This window comes from Mirounga leonina, unplaced genomic scaffold (assembly GCF_011800145.1).
Source record: "Mirounga leonina isolate KUSES-001 unplaced genomic scaffold, KU_Mleo_1.0 Mir_151, whole genome shotgun sequence".
NCBI classification, from domain to species: domain Eukaryota; kingdom Metazoa; phylum Chordata; class Mammalia; order Carnivora; family Phocidae; genus Mirounga; species Mirounga leonina.
In genome coordinates, this window is record NW_023270377.1 from 78,757,398 (window position 1) to 78,777,105 (window position 19,708).

At 37.2% G+C, this 19,708-nt stretch overlaps 2 protein-coding genes and 1 long non-coding RNA gene across 4 annotated transcripts in view; 1 reads left to right on the top strand and 2 right to left on the bottom strand.

Annotated features, from left to right (window-relative positions):
• The window catches only part of LOC118012459, a 117,431-nt gene extending 101,173 nt beyond the window's left edge, over positions 1–16,258 (bottom strand). Inside the window, exons 1-2 of the long non-coding RNA XR_004679712.1 lie at positions 15,820–16,258; positions 14,000–14,213 (exon numbers count right to left, since the gene is read on the bottom strand). This is a non-coding gene — a long non-coding RNA (uncharacterized LOC118012459). The remainder of the gene's footprint in view (positions 1–13,999; positions 14,214–15,819) is intronic.
• A 166-nt stretch (positions 16,259–16,424) lies between these two features.
• LOC118011673 lies at positions 16,425–17,056 on the bottom strand. The gene is made up of 2 exons (XM_035006537.1): positions 16,961–17,056; positions 16,425–16,925 (listed from the first exon to the last, which is right to left on the bottom strand). The coding sequence occupies exons 1-2, from the start codon at positions 17,054–17,056 to the stop codon at positions 16,569–16,571; spliced, it is 453 nt and encodes a 150-aa protein (XP_034862428.1). The 3' UTR covers positions 16,425–16,568.
• Positions 16,665–19,708, top strand: part of MMADHC (metabolism of cobalamin associated D) — a 45,168-nt gene continuing 42,124 nt past the window's right edge. The window contains exons 1-2 of one of the 2 annotated variants that reach the window (XM_035008068.1): positions 16,665–16,751; positions 17,272–17,331. In XM_035008068.1, the coding sequence (XP_034863959.1) occupies positions 17,323–17,331 (9 nt within the window). In that variant the 5' untranslated portion in view covers positions 16,665–16,751; positions 17,272–17,322. Of the gene's footprint in view, positions 16,818–17,271; positions 17,332–19,708 lie in introns of both variants that reach the window. The other variant, XM_035008067.1, reaches the window with a different exon arrangement.

Genomic DNA, 19,708 nt, shown 5'->3' on the forward strand with positions numbered 1-19,708 from the left:
TTTAGTTCTCAGCGTATGAGTCTTCACACTCCCTGATTAAGTTTATTCCTAAGTATTTTACTCTTTTTATTGCTATTGTAAAGAGATTGTTTTACTAATTTCCATTTCAAATAGTTGTTGTTAGTGTATGGAAATGCAACTGATTCTTGTATGTTGATTTTGTATCCTGAAATTTTACCGAATTCCTTTATTAGTTCTAACAATTTTTTCTAATGGAGTCTTTAGCATTTTCTCTAGATAATCATGCCATTTGCAAACAAGGATGATTTAACTTGGACGACTTTTATTTTTCATGTCTAATTTCTCTGGCTAGGACTTCCAGTACTACATTGATTACAAGTGGTAAGAGTGGGCAACCTTGCCTTGTTCCTGGTCTTAAGAGGAAAAGCTCAGTTTTTCACTATTCAGTATATTAGCTGTGAACTTTTTATATACAGCCTTTATTATATTCAAGTAATTTCCTTTTATTCCTAGTTTGTTGAGCGCTTTTATTATGAACATGTGTTGAATTTGGTCAAACCCATTTTCTGCATCCTACTGAGATGATCATGTAATTTTTATCTTTTATTCTGTTAATATGGTATATCACATTAATCAAATTTTGTATGTTGAAACATCCTTGCTACCCAGGAATAAATTCCACTTGATCGTGGTGTATAATCATTGTAATCTGTTGTTGAATTCATTTTGGTAGTATTTTGTTGATGATTTTTGCATCTATATTCATTAGGGATATTGGCCTATAGTTTTCTTGTGATACCTTTATCTGATTTTGGTGTTAGAGTAATGCTGATCTCATAAAATGAATTTAGAAGTATTCCTCTTTAATTTTTTATGAGTTTGAGAGGATTGGTGTTAATTCTTCTTTAACTGTTTGGTAGAATTCACCAGTGAAGCCTTCAGGTCCTGGGCTTTCCTTTGTTGGAAGGTTTTTTACTACTGATTCAACCTTGTTAGGTTGTATGTTTCTAGGAATATATCCTTTATTTTTTTCAAGAATGTATCCATTTCTTCTAGGTTATCTAATCTGTTGGTGTATAACTGTTCATAACAATCTCTTAAGATCCTTTTGATTTCTATGGCAACAGTTGTAATGCCTGCTCTTTCATGTCTGATTTTGAGTCTTCTCTCTTTTTTCTTAGTCTAGCCAAAGCTCTGTCAATTTTGAGTATCTTTTCAAAATACCAATTCCCATTTTCATTAACTTTTTCTATTTCTACTTTCTATTCTCTATTTATCTCTGCTTGAATCTTTATTATTTCCTCCCTTCTAAGTGTGGGGTTAATTTGTTCTTCTTTTTCTACTTCCTTGAGATGTAAGGGTAAGTTGTTTATTTGAGAACTTTCTTTTTGTTTAATGTAGTCTCACCACTAATAGTTTCCCTTAGTACTGCTTTTGGTACACCTTTGGCTTTAGTATGTTGTGCTATCATTTGTCTCCAGATATTTTCTAATTTTTCTTTGATTTATTCTTTGACTTATTGGTGGTTCAGGAGTATGTTGTTTAATTTTTTTCCAAATTATATTATTATATTTGAAGTGTCCAGAATAGGTAAATCCATAAAGATAAAAAGTAGATTAGTGGTTGCTATGGGTTGGAAAGGGAAGAATAATGGCAAGTGACTGCTAACAGGTATGTAGTTTGTTTTGGAGTTGATTAAAATGTTCTAAAATTAGATAGGGATATTGTACAACTTTGTGTATACACAATAAATATTGAATCATATAGTTTATAAGGTTGAACTTCATGGTATATGGATTATAACTCAATAAAACTGCTATAAAAAAATCAGATGCCCTAGGGATTCAACTGCAAAAGATACTGAGCAGGATCAACCAGTGAAATAGAAGAAAAGACAGAGCAGCATGGTATCACTGAGGCTGAGAGAAGAAAATAAGTGTTTTAAGAAATAGGGAATGGTCAACAATCTCAAATGCTGCTAAGCAACTGAATAAGAAGATAATAAAATAACTGCTGGGGGTGTCTGTGTGGCTCAGTCAGTTAAGCGTCTGACTCCAGCTCAGGTCATGGTCTCAGGGTCCTGGGATGGAGCCCTGTATTGCTGGGCTCCAAGCTCAACAGGGAGTCTGCTTGTCCCTCTCCTTCTCCATCTGCCCCTCTCACTGCTCATGTTCTCTGTCTCTCTCGATAAATAAAATCTTTAAAATAAATAAATAAATAGACTGCTGGATTTGATAATCAATGCCAATAAAAAAATAATATACTTGACTTCTCTTTGTGATCTTTATTAATGCAGTCTATTATTTCAAATTACTAATAAATATTCTTGCAAAATATGGCAAAAAGTATTACCTTTAAAGTATTTGTCAGCTTTCTAAATTTTATTTTCTTAGTCTAAATATTCATTGCCATACCTATAAAAAAACTTGATAAGGGTTGGAAGAAAATAACTAAGGACATATTTCAAAAATAGGATAAAAAGTTTAATAATGGAAATACAAAAAAAAAATAATGAAATTAGAAGAAGACAGGAGTCAAACATTTGAATGTTAGGTATTCAATGAGAACAAAGGGAAATGCAGAGAAGAAAGTTATCAAAGAAAAAACTCAAGAAAATTTTCCAAAGTTAACGGACATGAGTTTCCAGATTGAAAGAGTGAAGTGAGTACAAAGGAAATTAAGCCACACAACAAATACCATCACTGTGAAATTTTAGAAGACAGTTGGGAAAAAACAAACAATCCAACTAAGGGTCCAGAAAGGAGGGAGAAAGCAATTTCCCACAAAGTTTCAAGAATCACAATGACCAAGAGAACACTGGAAGTACGTCTTCAAAATTTTGAGGGGAAATTATCTGCAATCTAGAACTCTATATGCAGTAAAAGTGACAAAATGTGAAGGTAGAATAAAGACATTTTCAAAGGTATAAAAACAAAAAATTTTACTTGCCATGCAAAAGCTCAAAAAGCTACTGGAGAACTTGTTCCTCTGATAAAAGAGAGTAAACTAATAAGGAGGAGATACATAATTCAGGAAACAAAGAATATAACATAGGAAAGAGAAGGCTTATGAGGGAAAATCCCAGGATGACAACTTGCAACAGAGCTAGAGAGTAACTGCTCTAAGAGCAGAGCAAGCGAAAGGTAGCAGGAGAGATTCCTTCAAGAAGATGAATCTGATAGAAACCTAATGTGTCTGAAAGTTTAGAGATGGTATTTCCACAATTAGGGAAGAGTTTGGTCTAGGATAGTGATAAAATCATAGAATGCCTTTTAAAAGAACAAAAACAACAATAAAACCAGACTCAACTTCAGAGAGAACAAAATGTTCAGAAAACGAAAACTGATCATGGTACACTACTTAGCTCATCCAAAATTAACAATTACATAGTCACAAAAATATAAGCCTTGACTACTTATCTAATCAAATAGCTATCGTGGGAGGTAGGTAAGACCAGAAGTGGACTGAGCATAGTCAAGGCAGGTGGCATTAAATCAATATCCTCCAGAGTAGTAAGACAAATACAGTTCTAAATATATTCTCCATCTGATGGGGCACCTGGGTGGCTCAGTCAGTTAAACATCTGCCTTTGGCTCAGGTCATGATCCCAGCGTCCTGGGATCGAGCCCCGCATCAGGCTCCCTGCTCGGCGGGAAGCCTGCTTCTCCCTCTCCTTCTGCCTGCTCCTCTACCTACTTGTGACCTCTCTCTCTGTGTCAAATAAATGAAATCTCTTTTAAAAAATATTTCCCATTTGAATGTCTCTTTTCATTGACTTTGTATATGCGAACAGTCTGTATCCCTATACTTATGACATAATGTTGAACATACAAGAGATGCTTAAAAAAACAGTTTATGGTAAATCAGTTACCTAAGTGCTTATTTATAAAGTGATTATATATTGACAGTCAGGCAATATGAAAATGTTTGACCTTAATTTTATGTAAAAGTGTCCTCAGATGTAGTTCTAGAGTGAAGAAAGTATCTTGAAAGATTTTGAACTACTTTTTGCAATTCAGCTTACACATCCTCCTCACAGAAAAACTATTCTTAATATAACATGCAAGAAAACATAATATTTTTTTAATTTAATTTAATTTGTTATGTTAGTCACCATACATCATTAATTTTTGATGTAGTGATCCGTGATTAAGAAAACATAATACTTTAACACAATTAAAACTTTATATCATCTGTCCATGTTTGCTGGTGGATGGTCAAGTAAAATATAGAAAAACAAGTCAGTATGAAAGCTACTGAAAATCTCACTATTCTTTCTGTTTATGAGTATTTGTTTTTGTTAAACATAGTAAAATCTTCATCCTTATCTATATATAAACCTAGAATCTAACACTTAATCATCAGGACTAGCTCATGGTAAGACTGTAGAAGCATAGCCCACACACTGAAATTCTGAATGCAATGGCTATCTGAGTCATTCCTATTTCTTTTTTTTTTTTAAGATTTTATTTATTTGAGAGAGAATGAGAGAGAGAGCACATGAGAGCGGGGAGGGTCAGAGGGAGAAGCAGACTCCCTGCCGAGCAGGGAGCCGGATGCGGGACTTGATCCAGGGACTCCAGGATCATGACCTGAGCCGAAGGCAGTCGTTTAACCAACTGAGCCACCCAGGTGCCCGAGTCATTCCTATTTCTTTATCACCAAATCCTTCAGAAATCTTTAGCTGTAAATCTCCACTGCCCCCACAGCTTTCTAATTTTTTCCCTAGCAAGTGAAAAGTCTCCAGAAATTTGAAGGAAAGAGAAGGCATAAGCCTAATCAAAGGAAGACTGATTACTTTCTTGACATTCTGTAAAAAGAGCAATAGCTTCTTAAGGAGCTAAAAAGCTTTCCTTATTCATTCATTTTTAAAATAAACCTGTAATTGGACCATTTGGTTTTAATGGCTCCTTTGATTTAGAAAAGCAGATTCATTATTATTAGTATTTATAAATTCATGTCGAGGAGAAATTTATTAAGAATCATGGTTAAAGTTTGCAATGGGCCAACAGAAAATTTTTTCATTAATCATGAGATGATTTTGCAGAACATTTAAAAAAGTTATTTAACACTAAGATATTGTAACTGGAGATTTGAACTATTTTTTTAAAGATAGTTAAAACTGCCACAAAACAGAAAAATTCTCCGAATGTATTATTCCACATAACATTGGAAAACCATAGCAAACTCTGAAGCAGCAAAGAATTTACATATTATTGCCTGGAAAAGTATCTCTAAGTACACAATAATAGAGAGTAATTTTATTTGAAAATTCAAGACACTTTAAAAGACTAATAAAAAGAAAATGTTAAAATTATAATCCTTTTATAGAGTCTGAAGCTATCTATATACATATATTCATGTTTGTACATTTATATCATTTCTGAATGGTATTACTATGTTCATAAAAATGCTGTACTCTTTTTAAGGGAGATTTAGATACTAAATTTTGCACTGAATCTTTAGGGACTTATGCCAAAGCTAAAGCAATATACCAGAGCAAAATTCAAGGAAGAGCAGTTTTTAAACAAAATGAATTGAAAGGTAATAAAGTGTTTAACCAGCAGGAAGTTACACATACAATCTTCTAATTTGAAGTCAGAAGATTAAAGCTGCTTTTCACTTACCTATACTGATACACAAACTATTACAGTAGTTGGCATATTAGTTCTACTTTGGCTCTTCCTGACAATTGTCTGCCAGAGAGAAAGGTAATGACCTCTTTGGACTTCAATTACTCCACATGAAATAAGAAAAGCAATACTCTAAAATTCTAAGACCCTGCAGAGATTGTAGGAGAAAAGGATGCTACATTTCATGATATTTCCCCACTACAGTCGATGTACAGTTCACAGAACTTTCTAATTCGGAGAAGCTCTGTGATCCTTTTATTTATCATTGCTTAGATGAACTACTGGACTACATATACATAAGTAGGTCTTATCAATAATTTGCTGGCTATTCTCCTCTATCATAAACTCTGTGGGGTTCATTTGGTCTTTAGCAGCAATACCTCAAGAAGTAAAAATGACCTTCAAGCTCCATCAGTATATCTAGACACTTTTGCCAAAATGGAGTAAAAAGGATGGATTTAGCACCATCACCACCCCCCGTGTTACAAACTGGAAAATCATAAAAAATACAGGAAACAATCGCTTACCAACATTAGAGTAGAGGCATTATAAGATTATGACCTCTGTGAGAAGAAAAAAACAGACAATGGGACCTCAACATTCTCCACTTCTGGAGGCAGTTTCAAGGCAATAACACAGAGTCAAGCAATTTCACTGCGCTAAAGGAGCAGAGACCAGAATTTAGGTAAACCAAGAAAGGTAGAACTTGTAGAACATAGTACCACAGAGGAAAAAGCTGCATAAAGAATTCCAGAGATCTGTAGTGGGGTCCACTTGAGACTTTGGATACTTATCTGTGCATGCTTACAAGAAACAGCCCAAGGCTGGGGGAAGAACCACAAGAAAATAGTCAGAAAAACCCTGTGGCTCACATGAGGCTAGGAATAATTTGTTTTCCCATAAGCCAGAATGGGAAAAAAAAAAATACAGAAAACATCAAGTAGAATCCTCAGAAGGATACTGCATGTCAAGGCACAATATAATCAAACTGCTGAAAACTAGGGATGAAAAGAAAAATCTTAAAATCATCCAGAAAAGTAAGACACATTGTGACACATTACATATAGAGCAATAAAGAGAATGACCACAGACCCTTCATCAGAACCTATGCAAGCAAATGTATTGAAAGAAAAAAAAATTAAAAGGTCTATCTACAGCTCTTTCCAAAGGGAAAATATCGTTCAAGAATGATGAATAAATATGCATTTCCAGATGAATAAAACTAAAAAAATCATCACCAACAGAACTACACTCTAACAACGTTAAAGGAGTTTCTTAGGCAGAACAAAAATAACACCAGATACGAAGTTAAACTTTCACAGAGGATGGAAGAAAGCCAGAGATGATATATACGTGGAGGAATATAAAAGACAATTTTCTCATTTTTTAAACTACATTCAAAATATAATTGACTGTTTAATGCAAAAATGGTAATAATGTAGTTTGCAATTTATAATACATGTAGAAATAAAATATATGACAATAATACCACAAGGGCAAAGAGATGGAAGTATACTATTGTAAAATTCTTATACCACACATGAAAAGGTACAATACTGGGGCTCCTTGGTGGCTCAGGTTTCAGCTCAGATCATGGTCTCAAAGTCCCGAGATCAAGCCCAAGTCAGGCTATGGGCTCAGCAGAGAGTTTGCTTGAGATTCTCTCCCTCTGCCTTTGCCCCTCCCCCCAACTTGGGCACAGACGCATGCATGCACTCTCTTTCTTTCAAATAATTAAATAAATCTTTTTTAAAAAAAGAAAAGGTACAATATTATTTGACGTTAGACTATGATAAGTTACATATTGTCAACCCAAGAGAAAATAACAAAAAGCAAAACAAGGAGGTAAAATACAACAATGGAAATAAAATGTAATTATAAAAAATAGTCAATTAATCTCCACAAAAGGAAGAGGAACAGGAAAAAGAAACATAAACAGGTGAGGCAAGTAGAAAACAATGAGATGGGTAGATTTAAATCCAACCATATGAATAATGACATTAAACATAGTCTAAACATTTCAATTAAAAGACAGATTGCCATATTGAACCAAAAAAAAAAAAAAAATGACAAGAAAATCTCTTTAAATATAAAGACACAAGTAGCTGGGAAAATATATGCCCTACTAATCAAAAGAAAATTTGAGTGGCAATATTAATATTAGACAAAGTATACTTCAGAACAAGAAATATTATATATGAAATCATATTGTCATATGACTAAAGAAGAATTTTTCATAATAAGAAAAGGGTTAATTCATCAACAAGACATAATAATCCTAAACATGTATGTATCTACTAATAGAACTTCCAAATGCAAAGTGTAAAACTGACAGAACTGAAAAGAGGCACAGACAAATCTTAGTTACATTTGGAGATTGACACCTCTCTTTCAGTAACTAATAGAATATGTAGTCAGAAAGTCTGAAGGACATAGAAATTTGAACAAGGCTGTCAACTAACTTCACCTAAAAGACATTTAAAAATACTATACTCAAGAGTAAAGAATACACAAATTCTCCAAGCGCACATTGAACATTTACCAAATTAGATCATACTCAGTTCCATAAAATGCCTCAATAAATTTAGGAGAATTGAAATCTTATAAAGTATGATTTATGTCTACAAGAGAGTTAAAATAAAAATCAACAAGGGATATTTGGGAAACCCACAAATACTTAAAAATTAAATAACACAATTCTAAATAACTCACGAATAAAAAAGAAATGACTAGGAAAAATCGAAAATAGTTTGAATTGAATAAAAATAAAAACACAACATATCAAAACTTATGGAATGTAGCTAAGGCAAAGGTTAGAAGGAAAATTATAATAAATGCTTCTATTAGAAAAAAAGAAAGGTCTTAAGAAATTTGAAAACAATGGAAAATTAAACCAAAAGCAAGCAGGGAGAAGAAAATAATAAAGAGCAAAAATCAATGGCATTAAAAACACAAAAACAGTACAAAAACAATGAAACCAAAAACTATTACTAGGAGAAAAATCAATGGAATTGATAAATCTCTAGTCAGATTGATCAGGAAGAAAAGAGGAGACACAAATTACCAACATGTGGAATGAAAAAGAAACATTACCGATCCTAAAATATTAAATGAAGATTTTCTGCTTCATTTAAGAATGCTTGCTTAAGCCTGCTCCTGAAGAGTTTATAACCTACTTGGTAGGACAGGCTCTATGCACAGAAAACAATGAACAATCTTATACTCATATCAATAATAATAATAGTAATAATAATAATAATCACCACCACCACAATCCATCACCTATTATACCACCAGGAAAAGTTCTAAGTACTTTATATATATCAAATTGTTTAATCGTCACAACCATAATAGGTAGATACCATTATTAACCCCATTCTACAAATGTGTACCTTAGGCACTCACCCAATGTAGATATGATAACAGTAGATATAAGATAATTTAGTAATTCAGACTCAGAAGGAGAAATCAGGACAAGGAGGAGAAAAGAGGATTGCACTGACCTTGGGAATTTGTCATGGAAGAGATAAGGCTTAAGCTAGCTCTTGCAAGATCTATCCTGATGTCTACCAAGTTTTTAACACTACGTGTCACAATCTAATATTAGCAGAGATCTAGTACTTCAACAGAGTAGTTTAAATCAATGCTTCAGCTGTTTCAACAAATACTTATTGAATACCTACTATGCTTTTGGCTCTGGGATCATAGACACAGATAAAAGATGGAGATCTATTGAGTATGTATACACAATATGCACCATACTGGTAGATGTCATTGAGGTATAGATCTTATCCTCAAAAAGCTCATAATCTAGTTAGTCGTGTGTGTGTATGTGTGTGCATGTGTGTTACCAAATTAGAAAGCAACTGAGACTAGGTAATAATTATGAGCTAACCTGAGTAATATTATATATGAGTTAGGAAAATAGGAGATTAGTGTGTTATCCAGACATAGCTTCATGAAGGAGACGCTTTGGAGCTGAATACTGAAAAACTAGTCATAGAGAGAGAGAGAAAAGAGAGGGGCAATACCAGCTGTTGATAAGACAAGGAAAATTCAGGTGGGAATAAGCAGTCTGCATAACTAAAGGTAGGTAATGCCAGAAGATAGCTAAAGATAAAGCTGAATGTGAAAAGGGGGAAGGAGCATTATAAATTGGGGCATAAAAATTAATTTGAATCCCAGATTTTTGTTGAAAATATAGGCTTGATAAATTTCTCCCCCAAATTCTAACTAAATTATTCTGTTTTAGTCAGGCAGGAAAAAGGGCATAAATACCAGAGGGAGTGCAGAGAATTCCCAAAACAAAAGAGAAAAATTTTTTCAGTTATCATATGTTATGCATACAATTTCCTGGGAACTCAGAAATATCAATAAAAATTAAAATAGAGAAAAAATATACCTAATCCAATTTTTTATTTATTTTTAAAAGACAAAAGCTTCTTTAAGCAATTAATTAACATGCATCACTGATGCCACCAAGTATCATCAAACCATATAATAGAAAATTGGAAGCTTAGAGTAATATAATCACTGATACTCCTGTGGGCTGGTAAAGTGTCTGCTCTGCTCAAATGACAGGGCACTGGGTCTTCAGTGTGTCCAAGGGATATTCCCATTGCAATCTGTCAGCAGATTGGCAAATATTCTTACTGACAGGAACACACAGCCCAGGAATACGGTCTTACCCTCATTCATGGCTCCAAGCACCTCAGTGCAGTGTTGCTCTCCTGGTTCCCTCCAATGGCCCCAAATACCAATTAAGCAGCTTCACCATCTCAGTATCTAAATTTGGACATAGGTATCAAGTTTGAATGCCTGATGAGACTAACTAAATACTGTGCAGAAGTGTGAAGTAATCGGTCCTAAAATGGAAGAAAAAAAAAGGAAATCCCCAGGGGCGCCTGGGTGGCTCAGTCGTTAAGCGCCTGCCTTCGGCTCAGGTCATGATTCCAGGGTCCTGGGATCGAGCCCCGCATTGGGCTCCCTGCTCGGCGGGAAGCCTGCTTCTCCCTCTCCCACTCTCCCTGCTTGTGTTCCTCTCTAGCTGTCTCTCTCTCTGTCAAATAAATAAAATCTTAAAAAAAAAAAAAAAAAAAGGAAATCCCCAGAAGTGGATCTGACATGGTTCCTGTCCCTATTGAAATTTCATAAGATCACAGCTGAGAGAACATTCTACCATAAATTGAAAGGCTCTGCATTAACAGCAGGAAACAAAAACCCATTTCACAACTCATCCCCCACTAATTCAGAATATCCACCACAAATTCTCATATCGTCACGTTGTCATATAGCACCACCTAGTGTCCACAGGCAGGTGCACGTTAATGCTGACGGAGCCCAAAGGTGGCATTTTTCTGTAGCCACCTTCCAAGGGCTTCCTGTTAGACTTGGCTGTTCACCACATCAGGATTCCTAGTGTGATTCCTCATTCTACTTCAGGGCATACCAATGGAAGTGTAATAATGAATTTATTTTACTGTAGTTAAAACTCCTATTTTGTGGATTGTCCTCAAGTACTTTGAAACTGTAAACTATTCCCAGGATGACTCTCTCTCTCTCTCTCTCTCTCTCTGAGAGGCAGGGATGGGCAGGGGGAGAAGAATCCCAAGCAGCCTCCATGGCCAGCATGGAGTCCCATGCAGGACTTGATCTCACAACCCTGAGATGATGACCTGAGCTAAAATCGTCAGAAGCTCAACCGACTGAGCCACCCAGGCGTCCCAGGATGACTCTTTCTTGACACTGAGCATATATCTGACTCCCCACCATTCCTTCTCACTATTCTCTATTATTGGGGTGTAGACTCTATAATGGATGTCTATAGAGTGCATACATTTTGATAGCATTATTTGCTGCATGAGATATAACTGAAAAGAGAGGGTTGTATCAGAAATGCATCCAAACTGTTCATAATACCAACATTTGAGTGGCTTTAGAATTGTTTCATTTTGTAGATTCACCCTTTCCCTCCTTCTACTCCTACAACCACACAGTGGGAAAGAGAAAGAGATGTTAATGAATAATCAAAACCCAACAGAATAACAGAATATAACAAAAGTAAAATAATTCCAAGGATTAATTTACTTCAGAGACTCCATTTCCTTCCAACCAATCTTTAGAGTATAAGCCCAAGCATGCCATTTCTAGACAGGAAGTGTGACAAATTTTTGAAGATACAAGCTATTAGATGGCAATAAATTCTCTCAAAGCATTTTAGACCTACATTACTGTCTCTGAGTCAGACTTTCTCTGTACTAGGCAAAATAGAAGATGTGAGCAATTAGATGGGTGTAGACACATGAATATAGGACAGCTTTCTTAGTTTGCCTTGGAGTTAGATGTGCCAGATTGCCATGTAAAATTTAGGGCATACTTACACTGAAAAATTACTCTTTATCTGAAACTCAAATTCAACTGAGTGCCCTGTATTTAATCAGGCAACTCTACTTGGAATGAACAAAAGACCTTGTTGGAGAAAATAACTAGGCTCCTAGCAGAACCGGAGTCATTTTTATGAAAATGGTTGCTTTGGTAGGGTTCCAGAGATCAGTATCAAAGCAAAGGCCCAACATTGTAAGCCTTCAAATAATACTCTGTATTTAACGCTTAAAAATTTATGAAACATTTTGCATTTATTATATTATCTGGATTCTCCTAATGACAATCCTTATGTGGTTATTTTTATGCCTGTTCCAAGGCTTACAGATATTAAGGAATTGTTTTGGTGATCCACATGAAACTGTACAAAAAAGCCAGAACTTGAATCCAAATCTCCCAGTATGGTGCAATGTCTACAAATTAGGAAAATGTTCGTGTGGACACTACACAAAACTTTCCATTGTGACACAAGGCCAAAAATGAAGATATTCTCAGAGTTACTGAGCTGTCTTACATACTTTGATTTTTAAAGCACAGAACATTCACTTATATCCCCAATTACAGTGAGCCATCATTCTCCTGATGTAGGTTTATCCACACATATCCAACCACTACACTTTGTAAGCCATTTATATGTCCCAGAGACTCTTGATAAAATCCAAATTTGTTTAACTCAGAGTTCACTTTCCCTAGATCTTTACATTTGAAATTTAGAGAATGTTCTTGTAATAATCCCACTGGCTGTTAAGGATCAGGTTTGTTTTTAAATTGTAGAGTAGTGACAGCTGGTGTTCACAGTGCGTATTACACTACTCCCTAGCACAGTTTTTTATCTTTTACTTATGGTCCTCAAATTCTAGTTCTCATAAAAATTCCCTGAAGAATTTCTTTAAATGCAGCCTCCTAAACCCCTCATAGATTCTGATTATATACATCTGGGATAATGTACATGATACAAGCCCCAATGCTACCATCCCTTTCCTCCTCCTGGTCAATCTCATGTAAGAGAACATTATTGTATCACCCCCACAAGCACTGTGCACATATATGGAAACCAAAGCTATAAGTATAAAGTTCAGAGGAGTTCATCGATGTTGATAATGCTGATAATGACGACAAAGATGATCTCAGCTAACATTTATTGCACACTAAGTGCTGTGCACTGTGCTAAATCCTTTACATGGATTATCTTATATAATCTTCTAAATATATCTATAAAGTAGACAATATCAAAGGCCCCTGGGTGGCTCAGTCAGTTAAGCATCCAACTCTTGATTTCAGCTCAGGTCGTGATCTCAGGGTCCTGAGATTGAGCCCCGTGTCTCCAGGCTCAGCATTTTTTAAAATAACATAAAATATTGTCTTCAAACTTCTAATGTGCTTTATTTTTTTTTTTTTTAAAGATTTTATTTATTTCACAGAGAGAGACAGCAGGAGAGGGAACACAAGCAGGGGGAGAGGGAGAAGCAGGCTTCCCACAGAGCAGGGAGCCCGATGTGGGGCTCGATCCCAGGACCCTGGGATCATGACCTGAGCCGAAGAGCATCGCTTAATGACTGAGCCACCCAGGTGCCCCTCTAATGTGCTTTAGATATGCTTAGCTGAGCAGAAAATAGTCCATTTTGTCTTTTGGTTTTATAATCCTACTGTCTTTACAGAAAGAACTAGCTGCAATACAACAGAATTGCCAAGTTGAGCACTTAGTGATTACTATATATTCCTTAGTTTGCATAAGTATACATCTTTTGTTATTGAGAATTAGTGTTTCTAGAATAAATGGGAAGCCATAGGTTTACCAAAAAACATCAATGCAGGCAGCTGTAAGAGGGAAATGAGAAAGAAAACCCCCAAGGATTACATATTGGTCTCTGAATAACCTCATAATCTGGTGAATGGATTAATTTTTACAGTTCTTTGAAGGTCCTCCTCTATCTCTGAAGAATAAGAACAATCCAAGACAGAGTGAAAGGGAGAAGGCAAATAGATAAGTGGAAATTGAAATAAGTTGAGAGACAGCTACTCACCTCTTTGTCTTCTGAGTTTTATTGTTGTGGAAGGCATAGAGATTTCAGAGCCAGACAAATCCAAGGTTTAGCCTCACATTCACCACTACATGTAGTTGTACGGCATCAAGCAGTTTGCTTAGCCTGAGTCTCAGTTTCTCCACTTATGCAGTATAGACACTACTACTCTCCCAGCCCAGTTGTCAGACAGATAGATGTTATGGAGGTATGGAGCCTGGAGACGGAACAACAAAAAGCAGCTGTTGTTAATGGTAGCTTGTTATTAGTGATCCATACTTCATCTATTCAACACACATTTATTGATCACCTCTCTGTGGCAGGAATACAGTAAAGTCCCAGGAATACAGTGAAAAACATATAAAGTCTGTCCACAAGAAGTTTCTGTTTCATCCTCTGAATACACAGGTATCAAAATTCCACCCCCCCAACCCCACTCCACAGAAATTCCTCTGGCAAAGTCACTGTTGCTGGATTTATCAAATAAGATGAACCTCAATAAGATCTTTTTGTAGCATCTAATAATATGGGGCAATAATAGCAATAATTCTTGATGTCTAGAATACTCTCCTGATTTCCTTCTACTTTCTGACTGAAACTTGCCAGTCTCTGTTGCTAGATTTTCTTCTGTTACCCCTTTAATTAATATTTCCTAGTATTCTGACTTTGCCCTTTTTCTTTTATACTCTACACTAGTAGTTCTTGAACTTTCAGTCATGAACTCCTTTAAGAATCTGAAGAAGCTAGGCACTCTCTCTCTATGGAAAAAAAATGAATCTACTTACAAATAAATAAAAATTTGCATACATTTTCAGGAGTGTCACAGACCTTTCTCCCTTCCAATAAAGCCCGTTGTTGAACTTCAGGTTAAGGAGTTCCCATGGCTTGAATTATTACCCATATGTAAAGGACCCATTATTACCCAAATGTAAAGGACCCTCAAATCTCTGTCTCCTACATAAACCACTTTCCTGAGCAATAGGTCTACTTTCAAATGACTTACTGGCAACTCCACATGAATGCCCTTCTGGCATCTTAAAACCCAAGATATCCCAAACCAAACTCTTCATCTTTCTCCAAACACCTGTTCTCCTGGAGGACAATACGTCTGGGAAAGAGAACACTTTTTGAACCTAACAGACCTAGATTTAAGTACAGCCCTGGAAGCTTCAGAAATATACTTAACCTCTTTCTGCTTTCATTTCTTCTTCATATTTAACATGAGGATAATAGTACCTCTATTTTTTATATTGTTATGAGAATTAAAACAAATAATGTGAAAATCCCTATCCAAGTGCCACCACATAGTATGCATTCCACAAATATTAATATTACTGAATTCCCAATAAAGAAAAAGCAACTCTATTCACCAAATATCCTAAGTCAAAAATTTAGGAGTCATCTTCACACACCCTTCCAACCCATCCTCTAAACGTCAGCCAGAGGACCTTCCCAAGATGCCCATCTGATAATGCCATGACTCTGCTTCGATCTTCCCAGTTGCTTCTCATTGCTTCCAGGATTACATCTATCTTAGTACTACACCGAAGGCTGACTATGATCTGGCCCCTGTCCATGCCGAACTCATTCCCTTGACTACTTGCAGATCTCCCCAAATGTGCCCAGTGTTTCAGATTCCACAGCTCTGTTCCCACTGCTCCCTTTGCCTGAAGTGTCCTCACTCCTCCACATCTTTTCTTGGCATTCAGGCAAACACCCATTCATCTTTCAAAATACAGTACAAGCATCACCTCTGCTATGAAGTTACTCCTGACAGCCTCCTACCAAACTGATCACGGACTCCCTTCATCTCCCACCTGTACCTGACAGATGATTTCTATCATGGCAAAGATGAGTAGCATATGCGTCCTGATCTCAAAAAGCTTACAATCATGATTCAACCAGAAATCCTCTTATATAACCTGGACAAGTAAACCAAAGAGAAATTACAAGGCATGAAAAAACGAGTTGTAAGTAACTTCAACGCTCAGCTCAGTGGTCCTTTCTTAGAAGCCTTTCTGTGACTCCCAAGCTCCGAGGAGTGTGTGTACATGTGGATGCTATGTAAGTGTTAGCTATATATAAACCCATTTAATCCTTACAGTGTGTGGAGCAAGCACTATTATTATTCCCCTTTTACAGGTGAGGAAATGAAAACAGAGAGACCAGCTTGCCTAACATTACCTACCCAGAAATATTGGTATGAATAAAGTATGGACTTCAGTTAATTAAAAAACAATTGACAAATGAAAATGATATATTGTTTATAAATAAATTTATTGAGCCTATTAAGGGCCTGGGACACAAATAGAAAAACCTAAGTGCCCTATGCTCGAAAACAGTGATTCGTGAAAAAACTGCAATGATATAAATAAAAAACTTAAGATTGTATCTCTTGGCGGCAGTAAGAAAGCCTTAGGGTGGAGGAATCTATCAAATGGATCAATGAGTTAATGAGAGAAATGAAACGAGCCCTCAACCCAGATCAGGAACACTCCTCCTTTCACGTCACCCCACCTCACCTTTTCTCCTCCTACGTGTTTGCCCGCGACTATCCAATGGACGGTAGGCTCTACGGGCCTATTGTGCGCATGCGCATCATCAATTCGACGATCCTTCGCATCGATGCTTTCAGAAGCAACTTCTTCAGCCTGGTCACTGCCGGCTTCGAAGCTACCCCTGAGGCCGTCGCCGCCGCCATTTTGACGGCGGAAAGAGTGAGCGTCTGGGACAGCTGGAGGCGGCGGCGGGACTGGTATGGATGGTTTCCGCCCGCGTAGCCCCTCCAAATTCGCCTGTCTTCTTGGTGCCACAGCACTCGGTATTGCCCGTATTCCGACAGGGTCCCTGTCGCACTCCCTAGTCCCGTCTGTCTGTAGGCTGTTTTTCGCTTCCTCACCGTCAGCTCCGTTCGAACCCCTGTTTGGAGCTGTTGTCAAGCCCCCCTGGCCTGTGTTAAAATACCTGCTTCGACCTTCGGGACTCTGTCTCGGCCACCGGCTCCTCGTTCCCCGCCCTCATCTGGTCCGAGTTGCCTTCGGGGGCGGGGGCTGGGGGCATAAACCGGGAGGGCTGGGTACTGCACGGCCTCCTCTGGGGAGGGATCTGTGCCTTGGAGGGGCTGGGGGCCAATTCTGGCCGCCTTGGGTTATGGGGAGAGCTTGGACTTCGATCGTGGTGGAGCGACACATAGTAGGAGATAGTGGACGTTACCCGAGTTGTGTGTTGTTAGAGCTTAATAGGTCACTCGCCTGTTTTGTTTTGTCCGTTCTCAGGAATAACTTCACGAAAGGAAAGATACTTTGCATCTGCCCTCCCCGCTGGAAATGGCCACTGTGAGTAAATTAGTCTCTTAAGCAGAATAGTGGTTTGGGAACTTGCTGGGAAATGGAGGGATGGGTTTAATTATGGTGGCATTGGTGGCATGTTTCTTGTGCTTAGAGGTAGTGTATGAAAAATGTCAAGGGAAGCAAGGGGTGTGAAATTAGTTGGCATGCTTTGAAGGTGGTTTGAACACAAAGGTTCTCTGCGACACTCGTGTACTTGTTTCTACAAATTCATTTTTGGAAATAAATTCAATGCCAGCATCCTTTCAATATTTTTAAAAGACATTTCAGTAAATATTTAGAATCTACTTTTAAGCTATTTTTTATTTCTTTGGTTAGCTAAACTGACGGTTTTGTAACAGTTTCAGTCTAGCAAGTAACCTTCCAAATCCTACAAAATGAGAGCAAGAGATATGATTCACATAGACCAGAAATATTGACTGGAAGTCTCCAGTTTAGACTTACCCTACCATAAGGACTTCATATAGTAGGAGACAGTAGACATACATGAAACAGCTACAATTAAAGTGTAAAGTAGTTTTTCTTAAAAGCTACACAAAGGTACGTGCAGATTCAAAGCTTTGTGAAGAGGAGAGATAAGGGGTTTGGGATCACTTCAGAGAAGCATTTAATCTGAGGTTTGAAAGATGGTGGGATTTAGATAATCGGACATTTGAATGGAAAAACACGTATTCAGAGACACCTTCCCTTTCAAGAATCAAGAAGTCATTTCTGCCTTCTGCAATGTCAGATATGTGAAAGAGATTAGAGGGAAATAAGGTTGGATTGTGGAGTTGAAATCGAGTAATAGCCTTGAATGTCACACTCAGTATATAGATTTGATTCTTCAAGTTGTGGTCGTTTAATCAGAGCTGTGTTAGGAGGGTTAATATGGCAACAGTTAGGATAATATTCCTGTAACTGAACATGACATGTTAAGAGTCTGTCTATTTTTTTTTTTTTAAAGATTTTATTTATTTATTTGAGAGAGAGAGAATGAGATACAGAGCGCATGAGAGGGAGGAGGGTCAGAGGGAGAAGCAGACTCCCCGCCGAGCAGGGAGCCCGATGCGGGACTTGATCCCGGGACTCCAGGATCACGACCTGAGCCGAAGGCAGTCGCTTAACCGACTGAGCCACCCAAGTGCCCTAAAGATTTTATTTATTCATTTATTTGAGAGAGAGAGAGAGAGAGAGCACATGAGAGGGGGGAGGGTCAGAGGGAGAAGCAGGCTCCCTGCCGAGCAGGGAGCCCGATGCGGGACTCGATCCAGAGACTCCAGGATCATGACCTGAGCCGAAGGCAGTCGCTTAACCAACTGAGCCACCCAGGCGCCCCAAGAGTCTGTCTATTGACGTGACTTTAGGGACAAGTCATAAAAGTAGACCACTAGTCTTGGACCCATCTTAACATGAATTTTTACTTAGCCAGAACCACAGAAAGGGAATGTTGTAAAAGAAGCATGGGGTACTCTTAAAGTAGAATAGAATTCTAATGTTTAACCTGGCTTTATTTTGATTTAAATGAATTAGCTCAGCAGGGTGAATATTTTGAAAGATGCTTTTGTAAATCCTTTGTTAGAAGTTCATATGAAATAAATTTTAATATTAAAATATACTTTAAAAATTTGTGTTTATATACATTGTAAATACTGAATGGATGTCAGTTATGAAATATGCAACTATGTGTGTCTTCAACTATTTAGCATACATAGCAAGAGTCATAAATGTCTGTGCTTCAGAAGCTGGACAGTAAATTAAGATGCCTTGGTGGGAACTTTGACAAACTGAAATTTTCATTTCTGGTATAACAGGAGCAGCCTTTCCTTAGCTACGGTGACTAATTGCTAACTAATGCCATTTGCGAATATGAATCCAGTGCTGCCAGCTCTTCTGAGTTTTCAAGAACAGCCGAAAATCTGGACTTTTTTTGTGAAATCTATAATTTCTCAATGTTTATATCCAACTCAGATTTTTTTAATAACAGTGTGGACCACACAAAAATGTCTGTAGATGGATATGGATGAATTTCCTAGATAACGAGTTTTCAATCTTTGGTATAGACCCTATTTTCTGCTCACATGACCAAAAGCAGGACTTTAGTCCTAAAACAGTGCCTAAAAGACAGTTTCTCTTTTTATACTAATAAGGATTTTGAAATTTTATATATATATATATATATATATATTTTTTTTTTTTTTTATTCATGAGAGACAGAGCGAGAGAGAAAGGCAGAGGGAGAAACAGGCTCCCGAGGAGCAGGGAGCCCGATGCGGGACTCGATCCCAGGACCCTGAGATCATGACCTGAGCCGAAGGCAGACGCCCAACCATCTGAGCCACCCAGGCGCCCTTGAAATTATATTTTAATAAACTGTCATCTTTCC